The sequence below is a fragment of the Vicugna pacos genome, chromosome 21 (genome assembly GCF_048564905.1).
Source record: "Vicugna pacos chromosome 21, VicPac4, whole genome shotgun sequence".
Classification (NCBI taxonomy): Eukaryota; Metazoa; Chordata; class Mammalia; order Artiodactyla; family Camelidae; genus Vicugna; species Vicugna pacos.
The window spans coordinates 12,678,830-12,699,194 of NC_133007.1; the positions used below are offsets into that span (position 1 = coordinate 12,678,830).

The 20,365-nt window shown below is 39.5% G+C and overlaps 1 protein-coding gene and 1 long non-coding RNA gene across 10 annotated transcripts in view; one reads left to right on the forward strand and one right to left on the reverse strand.

Moving 5' to 3' along the window:
- The window catches only part of TNFSF18 (TNF superfamily member 18), a 61,221-nt gene that overhangs the window by 35,738 nt on the left and 5,118 nt on the right, over positions 1-20,365 (forward strand). For 2 of the 9 annotated variants that reach the window (XM_072946099.1, XM_072946100.1), the window contains 3 exons: positions 12,077-12,240; positions 12,365-12,591; positions 15,331-15,507. In XM_072946099.1, coding sequence (XP_072802200.1) covers positions 15,349-15,507 — 159 coding nt within the window. In that variant the 5' untranslated portion in view covers positions 12,077-12,240; positions 12,365-12,591; positions 15,331-15,348. Of the gene's footprint in view, positions 1-9,959; positions 10,190-10,892; positions 11,226-12,076; positions 12,241-12,364; positions 12,592-15,105; positions 15,508-20,365 lie in introns of those variants that run through there. The other 7 variants (XM_072946095.1, XM_072946101.1, XM_072946097.1 and 4 more) reach the window with 7 other exon arrangements.
- Positions 1-20,365, reverse strand: part of LOC140688036 (uncharacterized) — a 42,689-nt gene that overhangs the window by 16,248 nt on the left and 6,076 nt on the right. The window lies entirely within an intron of this gene.

The following is a 20,365-nucleotide window of genomic DNA, read 5'->3' on the forward strand; positions in this document are numbered from 1 at the left end:
ACCACCCTGCCCCTGGAAACCACCATTTTAGTCTCTATTTCCATGAGTTTAGTTTTTTTAGATTCCACATAAAAGTAATATCTTGTGGTAGTTGTCTTTCTCTGACTTAATTCACCTACAATAATGCCCTCAAGTCCATCCATGTCACAAAAGGCGGGATAGCCCTTCTTGTGGCTGAGTTTTTATATATATATTCTGTTTCTTTACTCACTCGTCTCGATGAATATTTAACTTATTTACTTATTTTGGCTATTGTGAATAATGCTGCAAGGCACATGGGATTGTAGATATCTCTTTGAGATTCTGTTTTCATTTCTTTGGATATGTACTCAAAAGTGGGAATGCTGGATCATGTGATAGTTCTATTGAAAAATTTTTCAGGAACCCCCATATTGTTTTCCATAGTGGCTGCACCAGTTTATATTCAGACCAACAGTACAAAAAAGATTCCCTTTTCTCCACAGCCTTCTCAATATTTGTTACCTCTGGTCTTTTTGATGGTAGCCATTCTAACAGGTGTGAGGTGATGTCTCATTGTGGTTTTGCTTTGCATCTTCTTAACGATTAGTGATGTTAAGAACCTTTCTGTGTACCTCTTGGCCATTTGTATGTCTTCTTTGAAAAAATGTCTATTCAGTTCATCGTAAAATCAGATTGATTTTGCTATTGAGTTGTGTGAGTTCTTTATATATTTTAGATATTAATTGCTTAACAGATACATGATTTAAATATTTTCTCCCATTCTGTAGGTTTTATTTTCATTTTGTTGATTTCCTTTGCTGTGCAAAAACTTTAAAATTTGATGTAATCTCACTTGTTTATTTTTGCTTTTGTTGTAAGCGCTATTGGGGTCAAATCCGAAAAAATCAGGAGACCGATGTCATGCAGGTTACCCTCTATGTTCTCTTCTAGGAGTTTTATGGTTTCAGGTCTTACATTCAAGTCTTTAATCCATTTTGGGTTGATTTTTGTGTATGGTGTAAGATAAGGGTCCAGTCATTCTTTTGCACGTGGCTGTCTGGTTTTCCCAACACCACTTATTGAAGAGGCTATCCTTTTCCTGCTGTATATTCTTGCTCCTTAGTTACAAATTGACAATAAATGCACGAGTTTATTTCTGGGCTTTATTCTGTTCCACTGATCTGTGTGTCTGTTTTTATGCCAATATCATACTGCTTTGATTACTATAGCTTTATAATATAATTCGAAGTCAGGGAGTGTAGTACTTCCAGCTTTGTTCTTCTTTCTCAAGATTGGTTTGGCTATTTGGGGTCTTTTTGATTCTATACAAATTAAGGATTTAAAATTCTGCAAAAAATGCGATTTGAATTTTGATAGAGATAATTGAATCTGTAAATTGCTTTGGATGGTATGGACATTTTAACAATATTAATACTTCTAATTCATAAGAATTTAATTTTTTTTCATTTATTTGTGTTTTTGTCTATTTTTTTAGTCTTATAGTTTTCAGTATACAGAAGTTTCATCATCGTGTTTAAATTTATTCCTAAGTATTTTATTCTTTTTGATACAGTTGTAAATGGCACTGTTTTCTTAATTTGTCTTTCTGATAGTTGGTTAGTGTATAGAAATGTAACTGATCTTGCATATTAATTTTCCATCCTGCACGTTTACTGAATTCATATGTTCTAACAGGTTTTTTTATGATGTCTTTAGGGCTTTTTATATATATATCATGTCATCTGCAAATGGAGACAATTTTACTTCTTCAATTTGGGTGCTTTTTACTTTTGTCTAATTGCTCTGGCTAGGACTTCCAGAACTATGTTAATAACAGTGGTGAGAGTGGACATCCTTTTCTTACTTATAATCTTAGAGGAAAAAATTTTAGTTTTTCACTACTGAGTATAACATTAACTGTGGACTTCTCATATATAGCCTTTATTATGTTGAGTCACATTTGCTCTATACTCAGTTTGTTGAGAAGTTTTTTTTTTAAATAGTGAAGGAATGTTGATTTTTTTCAAATGATTTTACTTCATCTATTGATGGTTACTGATTTTTACCATTTATTTTGTTAATGTGGTGTATCACATTGATTTGTAGATGTTGAACTTTCCTTGTGTCCCTGGAATAAATCTCACTTGATCATAGTGTATGATCCTTTTAATGTACTGTTGAATTTAGTTTGCTAATATTTTTTGATTTTTGCATCTATGTTCATCAGGGATATTGGCCCCAAGAAATACTCTTTCTCTGTAGTGTTATTGTCTGGTTTTGGTATCAGGGTAATGCTGGCTTTGGGACAAGAGACAGTGAGACAAGAGTGTTTTCTTCTCTCTTTTTTTGAAGGAGTTTGAGAATGATTGGTATTCTTTTTTTTTTTTTTTTAATGTTTAGTAGAATGCCAGTGAAGCCACTGGTCCTGAACTTTCTTTTGGGAGGTTTTTGATTACTGATTCAATCTCTTTACTAGTAATTGGGCTGTTTAGAGATTCTGTTTCTTCTTGATTCAGTCTTAGTAGGTTGTATGATTCTAGAAATTTATTCATTTCTTCTAAGTTGTCCAATTTGTTGGCATACAGTTCCTCATAGTTGTTGCTTATGATTCTTTGTATTTGTGTAATATCAGTTCTAATGTCTTCTCATTTATAATTTTGAGTTCTTTCTCTTTTTTACCTGGTTAGCTAAAAGTTTTCTACTTTATCTTTTCTGTTGTCTTTTTAGTTTCTGCTTCATTGATTTTCACTGATCTTTGTTTCTTCCTCCTGCCTAAATTTGGGCTTAAATTTTCTCTTTCTAGTTCCTTGAAGTATAAAATTAGGTTGTTTATTGAGATATTTGTTTTTTCTTGATGTATGTGTTTATCACTATAAACTTCCTTTTTAGAACTGCTTTTGCAGCATCCCATAATTTTGGTATGTATTTTCATTTGTCTCAAGATATTTATTTCTTTGGCCCATTGATTTTTCAGGAGCATATTTAATCTTCATGTATTTGTGAATTTCCATTTTTATTCTTGTAATTGATTTCTAGTTTCTTAACACTGCTATCGGAAAAAATGCTGGCTATGATTTCAATCTTTTTAAATTTATTGAGATGTTTTTGTGGCCTACCATATGATATATCCTTGGCAGTGTCCCATGTGTGCTTGAGAAGAATGTATATTCTGCTGCAGCTGGATGGAGTGCTCTGTAAATATCAGTAAAATCCATCTAGTCTAATGTGTAGTTTAAGTCCAATTTTTTAAAACTGATTTTCTGTCTGCATTATCTATCCATTGCTGAAAGTGGGATATTATTTTGTCACTGTCTATTTCTTCCTTCAGGTCTGATAAGATTTGCTTTATATATTTAGGTGTTCCTATGTTGAGTATATATCTCCTTTTGATTAATTGACCTCTTTTTCTTATAATAACCTTGTCTCTTATTACAGTCTTTGGTTTAAAGTTTATTTTGTCTGATATAAGTATAGCTACCCCTACTTTCTTTTGGCTTCCGTTTGCATGAAATATCTTTACCATTCCTTTATTTTCAGTCTGTATGTGTCCTTAAAGCTGAAATGAGCCTCTTGTAGGGAGCATGTAGATTGGTCATGTCTTTTAATCTGTTCAGTTAGTTTATGTGTTTTGATGGGAGAATTTAGTCTGTTTGCATTTAAAGTAATTACTTTTAGGTATGGATTTACTATTACTACTGTATTAGCTTTTTCTTCTGGTTGTCTTGCAATTCCTTTATTCCTTTCTTTCTCTTTTGCTTTCTTCCTTTGTGATTTGATGACTTTTTTTTAGTAACATACCTAGATTTCTTTCCCTTTCTCTTTTCTATTATAAGTTTTTACTTATGGTAACAATGGGGTTTATATAAAACAGCTAATTTTATAACAGTCTTTTTAAAATATAGTAACTTCAAACATATACAAAAGCTCTACATTTATACATTGCCTCCCAATATTTTATGTTTTTGATGTCACAGTTTGCATCTTTTAACACTGTGTGTCTATTAACAAATTATTATAGTTGATGATTTTTACTTTTGTCTGTTAACTTTCATACTAGAGTTGTAAGTGATTTATGCACCATTAAAACATTAGAGTATTCTGAATTTAAATGTATGTTTATCTTTACCAGTCAATTTTATACTTCAGTATGTTTTCCTGTTACGAGTTTGTGCATTTTTGTTTCAGGCTGAATAATTCTAACATTTCTTGTAAGATGATGATGAACTCTTTCAGCTTTACTCATCTAGAATACTCTTTGTCTCTCCTTCAATTCTGAAGACTTTGCTGGGTATAGTATTTTTGGTTGGCTTTTTTCCTTTCAGTACATTGAATGTATCGTGCTCCTTCATTCTGGCCTGCGGAGTTTCTGCTGAAAAATACTGCAATAGTCTTTTAGGGGTTCCCCTGTATGTAACAAGTTGCTTTTCTCTTGAGCTTCACCTTTATTTTTCTCTTCTTGTCTTTAACTTTTGATGGTTTAATTATAATGTCTTCAGAGTGGGTCTCTTGGAATTGGTCTTATTTGGAAGCTTCTGGGCTTTCTGCATCTGTGTATTTGTTTCCTCCCCAAGGTTAGGGAAGTTTTCAGCCATTATTCTTTTGAATAAGCCTTCTGTCCTTCTTTCCCCCATCTTCTTCTGAGGCCCTTATAACGTGTATATTGGTCTGTTTTTTGTTGTCGCATTAGTCTGCTAAGCTATCTTCATTCTTTCTCATTTTGCTTCCCTGATTGGATAAATTCTGCTGTCTCATCTTCATTTTACTAATCCTTTCTTCTACTTTATCTAGTCCACTCCTCTACTGAATTTTTCAGTTCAGTTATTGTGTTCTTCATCTGTAATTTCTCTTTGGTACTTGCTTATATTTTCCTCGTTGAAATTCTCACTTTGTTCAAGGATTATTCTTCTGGTGTTGGTTAACTTCTTTATGACTACTATTTTTGAATGCTCTATTATGTAAATCGTGTAGCTCTATTTCACTAATATTTGTTCCTGGAGTTTTATCTTGTTATTTTGTTTGGAACATATACCTCTGTTACTTAATTTTCCATGATTCTCTGTGTTGATTTCTGCATATTAGATAAAACAGCCACCTTTCCCAGTCTTGACAGAATGGTCTCATGTAGGAGATGAACCTTATCAATGAGCCCAGTGTGAGCTCTTGGTTGTCTCTTAAATCTTTCTAATTGTCCAAGCCAAGTTCTTTGTTCTTGGGGCCTCCCTGTAGTTGAGGGTATGTCAAGACCCTTCAGTGTCCCAAAAGGAGGACTGCAGTCAGTGCCCAGATTCGGGTTGATTGGAAGCTGGACCCCCATGCAGTGTTAGAGCAGGTAAAATAGCTAGATATGAGCAGAGGAAAGGAGGCCACAGGCCAAGTGGCAGGACAAAGGAAAAACAAGAATCTCCGGACTGACAGGAAGCCATATATCTTGAAGTGACAGGGGCCCTAGAGGCAGACAAAGATGGGAAAAGGTGGTATTCTCTGGCATCTGAATATAACCTTCTGCTCATTATGCCTTCATTACAATAAAATTGCCCTTGCAGATAAGAAGTACCACTGATACCATATGTTTGATCAAGGCCAGATAAGGACAAAAAATCCCTACTCCCCTCAAGAAAGTGGAGCTGGGATGAAAATCAGGAAATATGACCCCAAACCCCTCCCTCCCCAATGAATATTCCACCCATTTATTTTTACACTCCATATAACCAGCTTGCCAAAGAAACTCATGGCAGCTACTCACCTAAGTCTGCCTGCTCTCCCCTTGAGAGCGTGTTATCACTTACTACATCCTTGCTTTGCTTTGCTTTCTTGACCTCTGCATCTGGCCTCTGAATTCTTTCTGTAACAAGACAAGAACCTACTCTCTGGTAACAGCGGCAACTAAGAAAGCGTGTAGTTAGGCCCTTTTCAGGGATAAACGGGGAGATGGGAATTTTTGCCTGTTCCTTCTGCATTTGGCCCAGATGTATAGAATTAGGAGTGCTCCTGTACCCATTAAGAACTGCTTGTTTGATACAGTCCTGTGGGACTTGTGAATGCAAAACCAGTTGGCTTTGAGTCAGTAACTCAGAGGCCCATCCCTTGGGTGACAGCTGTTAAAGCTAGAGCACCAGACATGTGTACAATTTCTTACAGGGAGATAGTGATTGGTGCCTTAGTGTGAACAAGAGAGAGTGGGAAGGGGATGTGTCCGTAGGTTTCCTTGGTCTCCAGGGGAAATCTCAGCAGTCCTTAGATGTGTGTTAAATTAGAAGTTTGGCCCTTGGGCAGCAGCTCTTAAAGTATTCAAACAGAACCTTTTCAGGGGAAGTCTGGGAGGGGGGCATTTTTTGCCTGCTCACTAAGTGCTGAGCCCTGCGGGGAGAACTGTTTCTTTGTTTGCTATAGTCCAGTGGGAATTTTGCATGCAAGCCCCATTGGGTGTCAGAGCCAGGCGCTCCAGGGGCTTGTGTGGGGTGGCAGCGGCTAAAATTAGGGTGAAGGTGCACAAGCTCCATCCTAGGGGATGCTACCAACTTGGAGGAGGCTGTAGGGCCAAGGTGGGGACAGCTTCTGACAGCTTCTCTGTTCTCTGGGGAGAACGGTATTTAGTCCCTCGGTGAGAAGCCTGACCCTCGGGGGGTAGCTTTTAATGTATGTAAAGTAGATCTTTTTAAAGTTAAGACTGGAAGTTGGATACTCCTTTGTCTGCTCCTCATAAGCCCTGTGGGCACAGCCACCGAATCTTCCAGAGCCTGTTAAGAAATACTTCTTGATTTGCTTCAGCCTTGCAGGTCCTGTGGCTGCAAGCCTCACTGGCTTTCAGGGCTTAGTGTTTTGGAGACCCAGTCGTCAGGTGGGAGTGTTAAAAGTTGGGGTGCAAGATGTGGAGTCCAAATCTTTTGCTCCTCATGGTGACGCTGGACATTGGAGATTTGCCCCCAGTGGCCTGGTGCAATGCCAGGGATGGGGTTTATGGTGCGAGTGTCTCAGTCTTGCCTACCAGTTGTAATGCAGGTTTTTTTTTCATTCGCCCAACGTAAAGACGTTGCTTGGCTAGTTTTTGGGTTTCTGTCAGAGGTAACTGCTTCATGCGCGGCCATATGTTTGGTGTGTCTATGGGAAGAGGTGAGTTCAGGAGCCTCCTATGTCACCACCTTGGACCAGAACCAGCACGGCAGTGCTTTCTAACAAAGTAGTTAATTATTTAGAGAAATAATAGTCTTCATCAAGACTCTTAACATAGTTTCTGTGTCCACTGTCTCCTCGTTGTAAAATTGAGGTAGGTGAAGCAATCCTTTCCAGCTTTTACATTCTAAGATCACAAGATGATAAAAGAACACCCTAAAGGTCCCATCCGTACACTCGCATTTTAGACTCAAAAGCGTCCAAATTCTCTGCCATTTTCTTTAAATGTGTGACACAGCAACTAAATAAATACTTTAAATTTGGCTACTTCAGTGCTAGCTGGTGCCTGCCGAGGCCCTGCGACCCCCATTCCTGGGCTCTCGAATGTCCACCTGCAATTTCTCAAAAAAAACAAAGTGCACTCTTTTCTACCATGTTGGCCTTGGCAGAGTTAACAGCCCTGGGAAATGACCGGCCTCACGTAGCTCAGGCTGGCTTGTCTCAGCCCCTGTCCCCTCCTCATTGGAATCATGAACTCCACCACCTTGCCCGTGTCAGCCTGTGTCTCCATCTTACTGGAGTCATAAATCCACAGTCCTCCCCTGTACCTCACTTGAGCCAGTCAGAAATCTGCTCCCCTGTTCTGCTGTGTTCACAGCCCCTTCCTCAATAAAAGACCCCGCACGTTCATGCTCAGTGGACACGCAGGCCCTTTTGTCTGTGTGGCCCCGCTGTTGCCTGTAGCAGCGACCCTATTAAACTTTCCCTTGCCTTTGGTAAATTCTCACCAACCTGCGTCACCAGGCTCACCAGGTGTCCCCCAACAGCTGTTACATAGTTCTGTTCATTTCCTATCACATAATAGTGTGTGTGTGTGTAGCAGGGGGAATCCGTAGGGAAACACACATCAAAATCTGTAACAGGAAAAATCAGTGGTAAAGTGTGGAAGGGCCTGGTGAGTTCCAATGCAAAGGCAAGGAAGCACACCAAATACGCCACATTTGTATAAGGCTCTAGAATCTGAAATGCAGTTTACATTTTTTTAAACAGAAAAAGAAACTAGTGTCCAAAGAGATTTTTTTTTTCCTTCACATGCTCAGGGTCATGTAGCTAAGTGGAAAAAGTCAAATCCTGAATCTGGAACCACCGACCCCTTCTCTGGGCTCTTTCTACCTCATCAAGTTACCTTCCTGAGGCTCCTCCTCCCACTTCAGAACACTGCAGAGCAGAGCAGACCGGGAATGTCTGGCCTCCCTGTGTCCGCAAGCTCTGAGCCACTATGCAAGACAGAGGCTCACAAAGGCAGGCTGGGCTTGGAGAAGCCAGACACCATTTCTCCTTTGCTTAGTTCGTTCATTTCAGAAGTCCATGCCATTTAGTTTTCTTGTCCCTCCATTCACTGGCAGACACATGCTGTATATGTCCATATAAACTTAATTCATGTGAATTTACATATTTTCTGCTCTGAACCTAAAAAGCTCTCACACATTGGCTGGCTTCAAATCAGGATGGTCAAGTCCTTATTATGGGCCGATCAACTCCTACTTAAAATTGACAGCAGCTGCCCAGTCACATACACAAAGTTGGTGCTGCTGTGATCGCTGTCAACATTGTTAGGACCAGAAGAATCTCCGCCCAGTCTTTGTATTTCAAGCATATTCATGAACGACTCTAGTGATTGTTGAAATCACCTGCCATCTTTACCACACTGACTGTTCCATGGTTTCCCTTCGAAGCTTCTGGGGTTTCTGTTTTCCGCTACACTGACATGCCCACAGCTGGCCCGGCCCTTGGGTTTCCACAGCCCTACTTGGCTCTAAATTTCTCTTTTAATCAGTATTCCCTCTGAGTGTCTTTGCCCCCAGATGTTACGATGATTGCTCTCATCCTTTAATTCACATGAAGAATAAAATTTACAATAAATCCAAGCTGTGCATAGTTTTGGAATACGAAGGTTTCTTTTCCTCTTTTCTGCCAAGAAAAATTGAACATCTTGGGGAAACTTTTTGGCTGGAAATAGTTTTGGCACTGGAAATTCCAAGTAATTTGTTTATCCTAACTTAAAGTTTGACTTCAACCCTGGCTCCATCTGGAAACCTGAGTCATTTTGAGATTAAGAAGGAATAAAAGGAAGAATTTAACACTGAAGACAGATCAAGAAATTATCCCTATTTAAAAAAGATATTACTATTTACTAAGAGTTTTTCCTTCTAAAGGTGTTTTAGTAGGTATCATATTCAGAAGTGGGGCACATAAGGGTCCTTAATGTTGCGAACTGTCATTTTAAAATCCTTCCCTCACCAAAGCCAAGTTCAGGTACTTACTAATGCATCAAGACAAAATGGAAATGAAAAGGATAGGTTTCAGTGCTGAACAGAACTGAATTTGAATTTTAGTAGTTTTGTCACTTCAGTTCAGTTGTTAACCATCTCTTAAAGTCAATTTTCTCCTCTGTAAACTGGGATTAACAAGGGCTACCTTCTAACCTTGTTGTGAGGATTAGATAAACCAAATAATGCATGTGAAAGTTTAAACTTTAAACACAGTGCCTGGAGGAGACCAGGCTTTTAGTAGATGCTTGTTTCCCTGTTTTTACTCTTAATAATGTTTTCTCTCTCTCTCTTTTGTGCGTGTGGCTTACATTTGAAATCGGCACTCAGTGGTGTTGCAATCAGAGAGGCTGGTGCCTGAATGATCTAGGAATTAATAAGACAAGGGACCAGGAGAGGATGTAAGCTGTGTACGTGTAGGGTGGAGAATATCCTTCCCTCCAGCCAAAGAGATTTCCTTTGGGGCTTGCTGGTTGATGAAAGACTTGAAATAACTTAGGTCTTATCTTTGCGTAATATTCATAGCTGATTCCTCAGGGTTGCTTGTTCTTTATTTAGCAAATAGAAACTGCCTGCTACCTTCAGCTGGCACCGTTTCATCAAGCAGCATTCCAGTGTTGCCTGTGACTCAGCGTTTTTCCCGTGGGCATACCAGCCTGAGGTTTCCTCTTTACAGTGGAACATGCCACTGGATTCACGGCTAGAGTCATCACACCAGAGAACCATGGCCTGGAATCTGGATGCTTTGGCAGTTCTCACTTGGGAAATTAGGAAAGTTATACAAAAGCGTAAGTGAAACTTATTTTGAAATTGAAACATGTTTCCAATGCACGTTTGAAAGGCTCAAGGTAAGAGAAGCAGCAGTTACCAGACAATGGATTTCTTAAGATCCAAGGCCCTGTCATATGCCTTCTGATTTCTTCACTGCCAAGTAAAGAGCCTGAAACACTAAGACCACACACACACGTGTATGCACATACATTAAATATGTGTATACATTGTACTGTATATAACATATAATATATATTATGCTATCAGCAAATTATCAATATGTAACATTCTATATTAGTAAATGTACTTAATAGTAATGGATTAGCTTAGGGGAATGGGATATTATGAGGTTGTTTCAATCTGGTTAACATCTGTTCAGATGTATTTATCAGCCTAGACATTGCCTCCTTTATAAAACTTTCTCTTAACCTGAGTGAGGTCAGATATTTAGTTCTCAAGCTGCTACCTCACTTCTCCCTGAATTGCCTTGTATATTTGTCTCTTTCCCTGGCTACCTGTAAAAACCAAACAAAAAAGCAGTAAGAAATTTGAAGAAAAGGAGTGGCTGTTGTTATGTCAGTACTTAAGTTCCTGACATTGTACTTGGTACGTAGAAGGCATTCAGTAACGGTTTCCAAATGAGCCAGGGGAGTAACATCCTTTTGTTGTATTTTGGAGTCATTTCATACAGAAAGAGCCAAAACCTTTCTTTCCTCATAGATTCCCAGTGCCAAAACCAACTAATCTAGCCGTGAGCCATAGTATCTAAATTGAACGTGGAAGGCCAGTGCTGAAGTGGAAAAACAGAGGAGAAAGTGTCTCCTGAATTCCTCTACGAACACACGTCACAGTTAGGTGTTGAATGCAGTGATTGCGCCACCTGCTCTCCACTGGCGGAGCTTGCGTGTGGTAGCTGGTCAGGGAGGAAGACAAGTTGCAGAGTAAAGGGAAGATGCCACCCCATCGCTCCTCTGCCCGGGCTGCCCACGGAGATCCAGGAGATGTGGGCGATGCTCAGTCTCGGGAGTAGCAAGACCGTCTTACTTCAGCTAGGTTGGTAGGCGAAATACATAGTTCTCTGGCGATCCTTTTGATATTGGGCAAGATCCGGTTTAACAGCAAATCTCTTTCATTGTGGTTTCTAGGGTCATGTTTAATGGTTTTAAATAGGAAGTGTGCTATGTTTGCACAATGGAAAGTCTATTTTCAATCCATATTCCAAGCAGGAAGTAATACTTCCCATCAAAAAAGTGCTTAAGATGTTCCTCCCACGGCCAGGATACTGACACAGTACCAGTGAGGCTAAAGAGGACACCTCACCCCCCACCCCTGCCCCGGGAACCAACAAGCCACTGGCACAGAGGACTGAGGCTAGACAGGGACCTACAACCCCACACAGCCTTTCTCAATGATTAGTGGTAAGACAGGTATCTAGCACAGGAAATTGGTCAATAGACTGGTTACTTAAAGGCTTGAGTCAGTAAAACCTAGACAAACAATGAAGAATTTGGTAAGGGCTCCAAAAAAGTGGACATGCAAAACCAGCACAGAACAAGGCAATGGTGGGGGTACAGAAGGGTCTAAGGTCACGGAAGAAAAATAGTTTGAATTCAAACTATTTCCTTGACCACCCTGTTTAGAGTTTTTATTAGTTCCTTAGTATGATCTGGAGATTGATATGTCTCTATACATCTTTTAGAATTTATTGAATGTATAATATGTAAATATGTATATGATATTTACACATGTATGTACAGATCTATGTATAATGAGATGTACACAATTCTCTTTACGGAGTAGGCATTTATTCATCTTGAATACTGCTGTCACCTTCATAAAATCCTGAGTTTAAAACCCTAGTTATGTATCATGTCTGTGATTATTTTCCATCATCTATCCATCAGCTGTGTGTGTGTGTGCCTCCAAGCCACTTGGGCCTTATTTGTCACAACAATGAGTCCTGATACCCAGCGGAGGCAAGTCGGCTGTGTAGTGCTCCTCGCTGATTTCTGACACAGTGAATGTATCTCTGAATGAGTATGCTACACCATACCCACCCTGTCACAAGGTAAATAGCACAAGGGGGATGTGGAGGGGGTGCAGACCAGAATAATACAGGATTTTGGAGGAATCGGATGTCCATCTAACTCTCTCTCATAGATTTTACTATTCATCCCACTCTGTTTACACAGCAGCTGCTCGACATGCGTCAGCATCGAGAGGGGAGGAAGTACGAGTTTGAGTCCAGCAGGTGGGGACTCCATCCCTGTTCCACTGGGATGGCAAGTGATTCATCCTCCCTGTGACTTTCATCATTTTGCATGTGGAGGTGTCAACACAGGGCTGCTTCATGTTCAAGTGGAATTGTGCACAGCGAAGGGGACCATAATTGCTGACCAGTTCGTTTCAGTGTGATGCGGTCAGTACCTGAACGAGAACCAGGCTTCTGTACATCTAATTTGTTCTGAATTCAAAACAACCAGGAATTCAGTTAAAGTTGCTTAATTGAGCCTACCTTCCATGCCTTCTTAATCTGAAAAATACAGAAAGAAAATTTCCTTTTACTCGTTTTTCTGAAATTCCTCATTTTTCAGCCCCTGATTGAGAACTAGCAGATTCCTCCAAAAGTTTGGTGTTTTGTCATTGTTCATATGGAGTTCTTTTAAAAATTTCTAACCTTTAGGGATGTTTATACCTCAAGTTTTATTCCTCAGTTGGTACTATTCTCTCAAGGAAGAGTTCCCCCTTTTCTCAAACAGTTCATTTCCATGCAACCTGTCTTCTCAACTATTTTAGCTCTTTTAGGTCTTTCTCTTCTGAGGCTCTGACTTTGAGTGTTTGGGCTTATGCCTCCCTGTGTGTAAGCGTTTAATCTAGTAGGCTGGCAAATTCCTTGACAGCCGTGTCTCCTTTTTATAGCCTTGAAAGCTGTTAGCAGAGTAGTGGGCTTCTAGTCAATGTTTGGCATGAATTTGCTAATTGGACTTAATTGAAAAAAAATTCTCATTCCAAAGATCTGAGCCAATGACAGGCCGTAAATACAAACACTTGGGTTTCGTGTTCATTAACTTCTTGTTAACTTCTGAGATGTCACATCTGAGATACCAAACAGGTACCAGCGATGACGCATCACTCCAGAACTTCAGAAGTCTTCCCTACTGCCGCTGGTCCTGACTTGCAGTCTCTTCATTTCAGAACATGTTTGATGGAAAGAAGCCCTGGAATGCATTCTTCTTGAGAAAAGCGTGGCATCTTTTTAGAGATATTTTCATAAGATTGAAATAATTAATCAGGATATCCCCGAGCCTAATGTTGGTTAAGGGCAGAAGGAGGAACTGGATTTTATTTGGAATAATTCCTCATTTAAGTACTTACTGAAGTGAGTAAGCAGAGGCAATTCCATTTAAAATTTGGAGAAAAATCAGGAGAAAGAACAAGTCAGAGAAGCAGGAAGGAGATAGTGTGCCTTTTCAGTGGTCAGTTTTAAATTCTGCGCTGGTGCATATGCATTTCAGACACGATACAAGGGAAAGCTGCAGGGCCAGAGCATCGCTCTTCTGGAGTCAGTTTATTACTCACTCCTGCATCATAGCATCTAGGACAGAGCCCCAGAAACACTGTTGTGTTGAAAAATTATTCCTATGTGACTCGGTGACTCTTTTCTTCAGGGATACTTCATTGATCAAGGTAAATAAAATAGGGCCAAGTTAAAATTCGAAGACTCAGTGAGAAATATTGGTGCAGATAGTGTGGTTCTAAGAAATGATGATTGGGTTACAAAGGGCATCCCTGGGCTCAGGCTCCCACTCCACCGTCACCCAGCTATTGGTGTGGAACACTTCTCAACCTCTGTTACCCTTAGCATCCTCTTCGTAAATGAGGATGTTAAGCCTCTAGGCCTTTTTCCTAATTAAAAAAAAAAATTGATTCTCTTAGATTAAAAATTTTTTTCCTCAAAATACTTTCATTTTATCCCCTTTTATTTAAATGAACTTCAGCTGAATTATACCTCATGGTAAATATTTTTAAATAATTTTTCTTTTCTAGGATTTCATAATTCAGTCTTCACAACATCTCTAAGGAGGGTAGAGAAGAGAGAAACGCTTACGGAACACTTCTTATAAGCCAAGTCTTTCACATTTATTTCATTCTCAAAAAAATCTTAAGAAGTGGACATTTCCTCCATTTTACAACTAAGGAAACAGAGAAGTCAAGTAACCAGACCGCGGAGCAGATGAGGGCTGTGCAGCACAAGGCCTCCCTCTCAGTTCTGTCTGATTTAAAAGTCCATGTTCCTTCTAACAAACACATGATCAAAAAAAAAAAAAAGAGAAGGCTTTCCATTTAACAGATGGAAAGACTGAGGTACAGAGAACTGGAGATTTCCTCAGTTTTGTAGGAAATCAGCATTTTTGGTGCCAGGAAGAAAACTCATGTTTTTTGGAATAGAGTGTGAGCTCAGACCAGAGGACAGGGTGCAAGAAAATATCCTTTTGTCTGTTAACTTTATTTCTACTTGACGCCCAGCACTGAGTTTTCTGAATTTAAAAATGGTGAGATAAGAGAGAATTGAGCTTCTTGTATTGACGTATTTTTTAAAATTAAATTTTGGTAGTACACTTGGTGTTTTCTAGAGACTATCTCAGAATGAACCCATCTTACATCTTAGACATTGATGGAACTGTTATTTCTAAACCATGCATCCCAGCCTCCCTAGCTCCCCAAATTCCTATCTCACACATACATGATACTTGAAGTATGACAGTCCATCTTGAAATTCATTTCTCCCTACAAAAATAATTTTCATTGTACCTGATGGTACTTCAATTTAAAAAAAAAAAGTAATTTTCTAATCTGGAAATAGTTTGTAATGCTGCATGCTTCCATACTTCCTCTTGCTTCAGGAAATAACTTTCTTCCCTCTCAACTTCCCTTGTGATGTCGCTTTGTTTCTCTTGGCTTTTAGCCGTCTGTTCCTTTTGGTGCTCTCGGCCTGGTGCCAAATGAAAGTCAGCACTTGGCCTAGTAGTATCGTTTCCAACACACAAGAATCAGAAGGAAAACCCCGCCTCTTACACCCACTGCTAATTATCATACTACCACAAAACTGGCTAGTTGCATCATGTGCTCATCACTTGCGAATTTCTGCTTTCCACAGCTCCCATTCCTGCAGAGAATGAGTCTGAGCCACATGGAGAATATGCCTCTAAGCCATTCAGGTCCTCAAGGAGCACAGAGACCATCCTGGAAGCAATGGCTGCTCTACTCAACAACAATCGTTTTGCTACTGCTTTGTTCCTTCAGTACGCTCATTTATACTTTGCTCCCACTCAAGGTAAGGAGACAACAGTACCTATTCCTATTTATTCTACTCCTTTTTTCTTTTGTAAGTCTAATTATTATCAGTATTGCCAGAGTTCATTGGAAGAGAGAGGCATGTGGGTACAGGTAACGTAAATGTAATTCCAGTTTTGTCATGGCATGTGCTTTTTGAGGCTTACTTGAGTGTGGTGAAATGAAAGGTAGTAGAAAATGCTGTAACCTGCAGAACTGAGTTGGGTGGAATCCCTTTATTAAATCAGGCAATTGACAGATGCCTGTGGGGTATTTTCTCCCTTTCTGGAGCTCTGCTAAACCCTCTTGATGGAATAAAAAGGCGTAAAACAGGATGCTTGCCCTCAAGGAATGGGATGCAAGCTATAGTCTTACTGAGGAAAAGACATAAAAGGGTAATGGAAAGCCAGAATAAGGTAAGTGGCAGATGGTTAGTGTATCTTTGAGAAGGGAAATGACATTGATGTAGTAGGAAGATCAGGATTCTGGTTCTAGGTCTCCCAAGAACTAGCTGTATGAATTTGAAAGGCATCTAATCTTTTTGGTTCTCAGTTTTGTCATCTGCATAATGGTGGCTTTGTTCATTATAGTGTTCCTTCTAGCTATAAAATGCAGTGATTGATAATTTATCTAAGGGTAGTAGAGAACATAAATGCTTTAGGGGGCAATGACTCTGGGTTAGGTTGATCAGGGAAGGCTTCATGGAGGAAGGAGGAAGCACTTTCCTAGTTGGGCAGCCCCTGATCCTTATCAGGAATTTCCCACTGAGCTCCAGTCCAAGTTGTGGGTCTAGTGAAGGGGATGGAGATACATTAGGTTCTAGGTAGACGTCTTTTTCTGATTGTTGATTACACAGCACTGACCAAAAAGAAAATAAATGCTTCATTTAGGATTTAATTTAATTTAGGATTTAGCCCATTCCTGGGTACATCTAGAGATTCTGAGCATTGCAGAGAATAAGGTAGTAAGTTCCTATCTAAGAAAGGGCTGTTGTATGAAATCCATGACTATAGAAACATTTCTCTAAGAGAATTGGCCATTTCAAAGATACGATTCTACCACATAAGATATCTGAAAGCAATTGGGAAAAGATGCAGAAGGAAGCAGTCAAGACACTGTAGTTGTTGGGTTTTAGTTGGGAAAAGTATAGCCTTGGCCAACTTTTTACACAGTAGCCCATTTGTATTTGATAGCTGTACACAGGGTGTGCAACAGAGGAACTTCTAATCATAGCCTCATTGTCTCAAGCAGAACTCTGAACTTTCTGAAGCAGTGAAGCTTTGAGAAAGGAAAAAAAAAACCCAGGAATTCTGAGGGTTTAGATTTCTGAAGAAGGGGAAGGGTGAGAACAGCAACAGCTTCCATTTGGAAGTGCCTTTCCTTCTAAAAACTACCTTTTAGTTCTAGAGCCAGATGGCCTTGAAGAACACTGGGTATGTTTTATGTGTCATCCATTCCTGCATGTGCTTGGGGAACCAGTGCAGAGGAGAGGAGGGAAATGCCTTTCTCCAGGGCACATAGCTGCCCTTACAAAGGGAAAGAGGAGGGTTCATTCTGCCAGAGGCATCGGGGTCACATCTTGCCGGAACTGAACTTGATTAGTGCCCTGTGTTAGAGCTCTGATTCCAGATTCTTCGAGATGGCATGCAGCTTCTCAGCGAAAGGTTCTGCCTCTCAAGAAATGGCCCAGAGTTTGTTCCAAATCTGGGAAAGTTGGAAAGGTTTTCAGGGTATTGTCCGGACAGGATGCCATGGAGGCTTATTTCCTACGGGAAGAGCCAATGGCCTTGGCCGACAGCGCAGTGATAGTAGCTCATGTATTCCACGCTCCACTCGCCTGTTCCTCCCGTTCCCTATTGGCCACACATCAGTATTTTTGGCAAAGAGGACTGAGTGGCTGGTGAATGGTGAGTCATTTGTCCACTCTAGTTCTTACATACAAAAGTCCACTTTCTAGCCTCTCTGGGCACTAATTCAAAAACTGGCATGAAGATTGGCTTCTTCAAAACCAACAGATTTCTTTGGGAGAATTTTTTTTCTTTTTCCTCTCTCTTCCTTCCAAAGACATTTCACTGAAAGAATGTGCTAGGAGCCCAAGGGGTTGGACTACTCCGAGGTGCGCAGAAATTGTCTGTAAGAAATCAAATGTTCACGAGAGTCCTCTATTTCAATGGAATGAAGGATACTTTCAAAAGGGAAAGTTGTATTTAAAAGCAGAGTAGGTTCTATTTCCAAATGTTGATCTGATTGGAGTTGGTTTGGAGAAATAATTGTGAATTATTAACCCAACTATATAAATCCGGGCTTTAATCAAAGTAGGGTTAGAAGAGCAGCTGATCTTTCTGAGCAAAAAGGAACTGAAGTCAACTTAAAAAGTCCCATGTTTCTTTATAAGTGGATATTTTCACCTTCCAAGCATTACCAGGATTAGAAATACAGACTGCTCCACAGAGGGGTAGGGGTGGGACTTCTGAGTCAGACTGGCTCTGTTTGGATCTCAGCCTGGCCTTGCAGCGGCTGCATGGCCTTGGGCTGGTTATGTAATCCTTCTCACGCTTACTTCCTCGTGTGTGAGTGTGCCGCTTATCTCGTGGAGTTGTGGTAAGGGCTGATGAGATTAGTACAGTGCCTGACCCGTAACAGACTGTCAGTAGATAGTAGTGATGGGTATTTACACCAGTACTATGAATGACATTACAATGAGAATAAATTTGAAAAAGATGTTTAACAAAATGGGTACTCCTTGCTTATCTATTTCACTTTCTCAACCAAAGACTATGCCTCACTGCCAAACAGGTGATTTTTGTGATTAAACAGATTTTCATTTGTGGCAGTGATTACAGAATATTAGAAGGGTGGTTTCTGGGTTTCTGTAAGCTCTGAGTAGACATTAAAGCAGCCCCTAGCACAGGATCCAGGATTTCTGTCTCTGGCAATTTGTCTGTGGCCTCAGGTTTCTGCACACACTTCATATGTGAGAGTAGATAGCATAAATGTTACCTGTGGCTCCTATTTTGGCATTCACTTGTATTTAGACTGTTACCCAGTTGCTTCAGGCGTGTAGTCACGTCTTTCTAGAAAGTTTATGAACTTCTTCTTAAGAGGCAAGGACCATAATAAATATATTTGTTTCTCTTGCTTACGATGCTAGCATAATGTTGGCAATGTAGGTGCTTTAAGTTTAATTCTTCTTTATAATGAGCATTATCAAAACAGTTAACACGTAATAAGCAGGACCAGACAGAATATCTGGGCAAAGTCCTTCATAAGACTTACCTCATTTAAACCATCCCTTACTTCACTGGGCTAGGTGCTGTTACTTCCTCCATTGTATAAATTAGGAAACTGAAGTTAAGGGAGTCCCTATCACATGCCTGTCATGGGTTAAACTAAATTGAATTTCAACAATTCTTCTAAGATACCCCAAAATGAGGATGAAATAATTGCAGGAGTAAAAGCAATTGTAGGAATCCAGTCATTTATCTCCTAGAATAGTGACTTCCAAACTTTCTGATTGCACCTCTCTACCAACAAAATGTTTTTGAGGTCAATCCCACTATGTATGCTAATTACAAGTTATAAAGAAGCTAACTGTATATATTAAAAAGATTACAAAAAAATAGAAATTTATAAGGATGAACCAGGTAATACTTAGTTTATTCACAGTGCAAAGCCATTTTGCTTTTACCAAAATACTGTATTTTACATAGCATGTTAATATGTAAGCATTCTGAAAATAACTGAAATATTTTAGTAATTTGATAAATGTGTTTTTACTTTCTTAATCGTAGTTTAACACTTGGTAATACAATAATTTGAGAGCTATATATTCTAGGTTAATTTTCCTTGATTCATGGTTTTGACTGTCATAACTGAAGAGTTACCTCACCAAAAAAATAGATCAAAATGGAAGAGCGCATCTTTGAGTGTGCTTATTACCACGTTAAGACAGTAAATTGTCAGTCTGTTGTCCAATAGTGCAAAGGTCTTTTTTAAAATTAATATTGTCTGAAATACTTCCTCTCTGAAATACTTCCTTCTCCAGGTTTCCTTTCTGAAACACGGGCCTTTCCTAAGTCTCCTTTGCAGGCTCTTTCTTATTCCCTGTCCTCTGAACATTGCAGTGTCCCACTACTGCTTTCTGTCTATACCCACTGACCTGTGATCTTACACAGTCTCAAATCTTAAAGCACACATAGAATTTAACATAAATTTATATTATCAGAACCCCTTAAATTCCATCCTTACAGGTCCCGCTGTCTACTTGACACGCCTACCTGGCCGTCTAATGAGCATCACAAACTTGACATGTCCAAGAATGAACTCGTGATTCATTTCCCCCAGTTTACTCCTCTTAAATCTCATTCATTTCAGTGATGAACAGTTCATCCTTCTCATTAGATCATGCCCCAAACCTTGGTGTCATTTTTGTCTCTTCTCATTTTCTCATCTCATATCCTTGTCAGGAACTCCTGTTGGCTCACTTTCCAATCACTTACCTCTATTGCTAACACCTTGGTCAGAGGCCATGCTTTCTTGCCTAGGGGATTATACCCATCTCTTAGCTGGCCTCACTGTTTTTGCTCTTGTCAGCCTTTAATTTATTCCTAACATAGCAGCCAGAGAAACCCTATAAAAGAAAAAGTTGCATCATGGTTAAGTGCAAAGTCTCATAAGCACTTTGCCACAAGGAAACAAGTGAACTTTACAGGGTACAAAACTTATTTATGGCCGTACCTTATACTACTACTAAGTATTTTAAAGCCTTTAGTATTTAAATATCTATATTTATAAAATTAACCACACTGAAGGCTTCTTGTAGCATGTAAACTGTTACATTGCAACAGTTTGAAACGGAG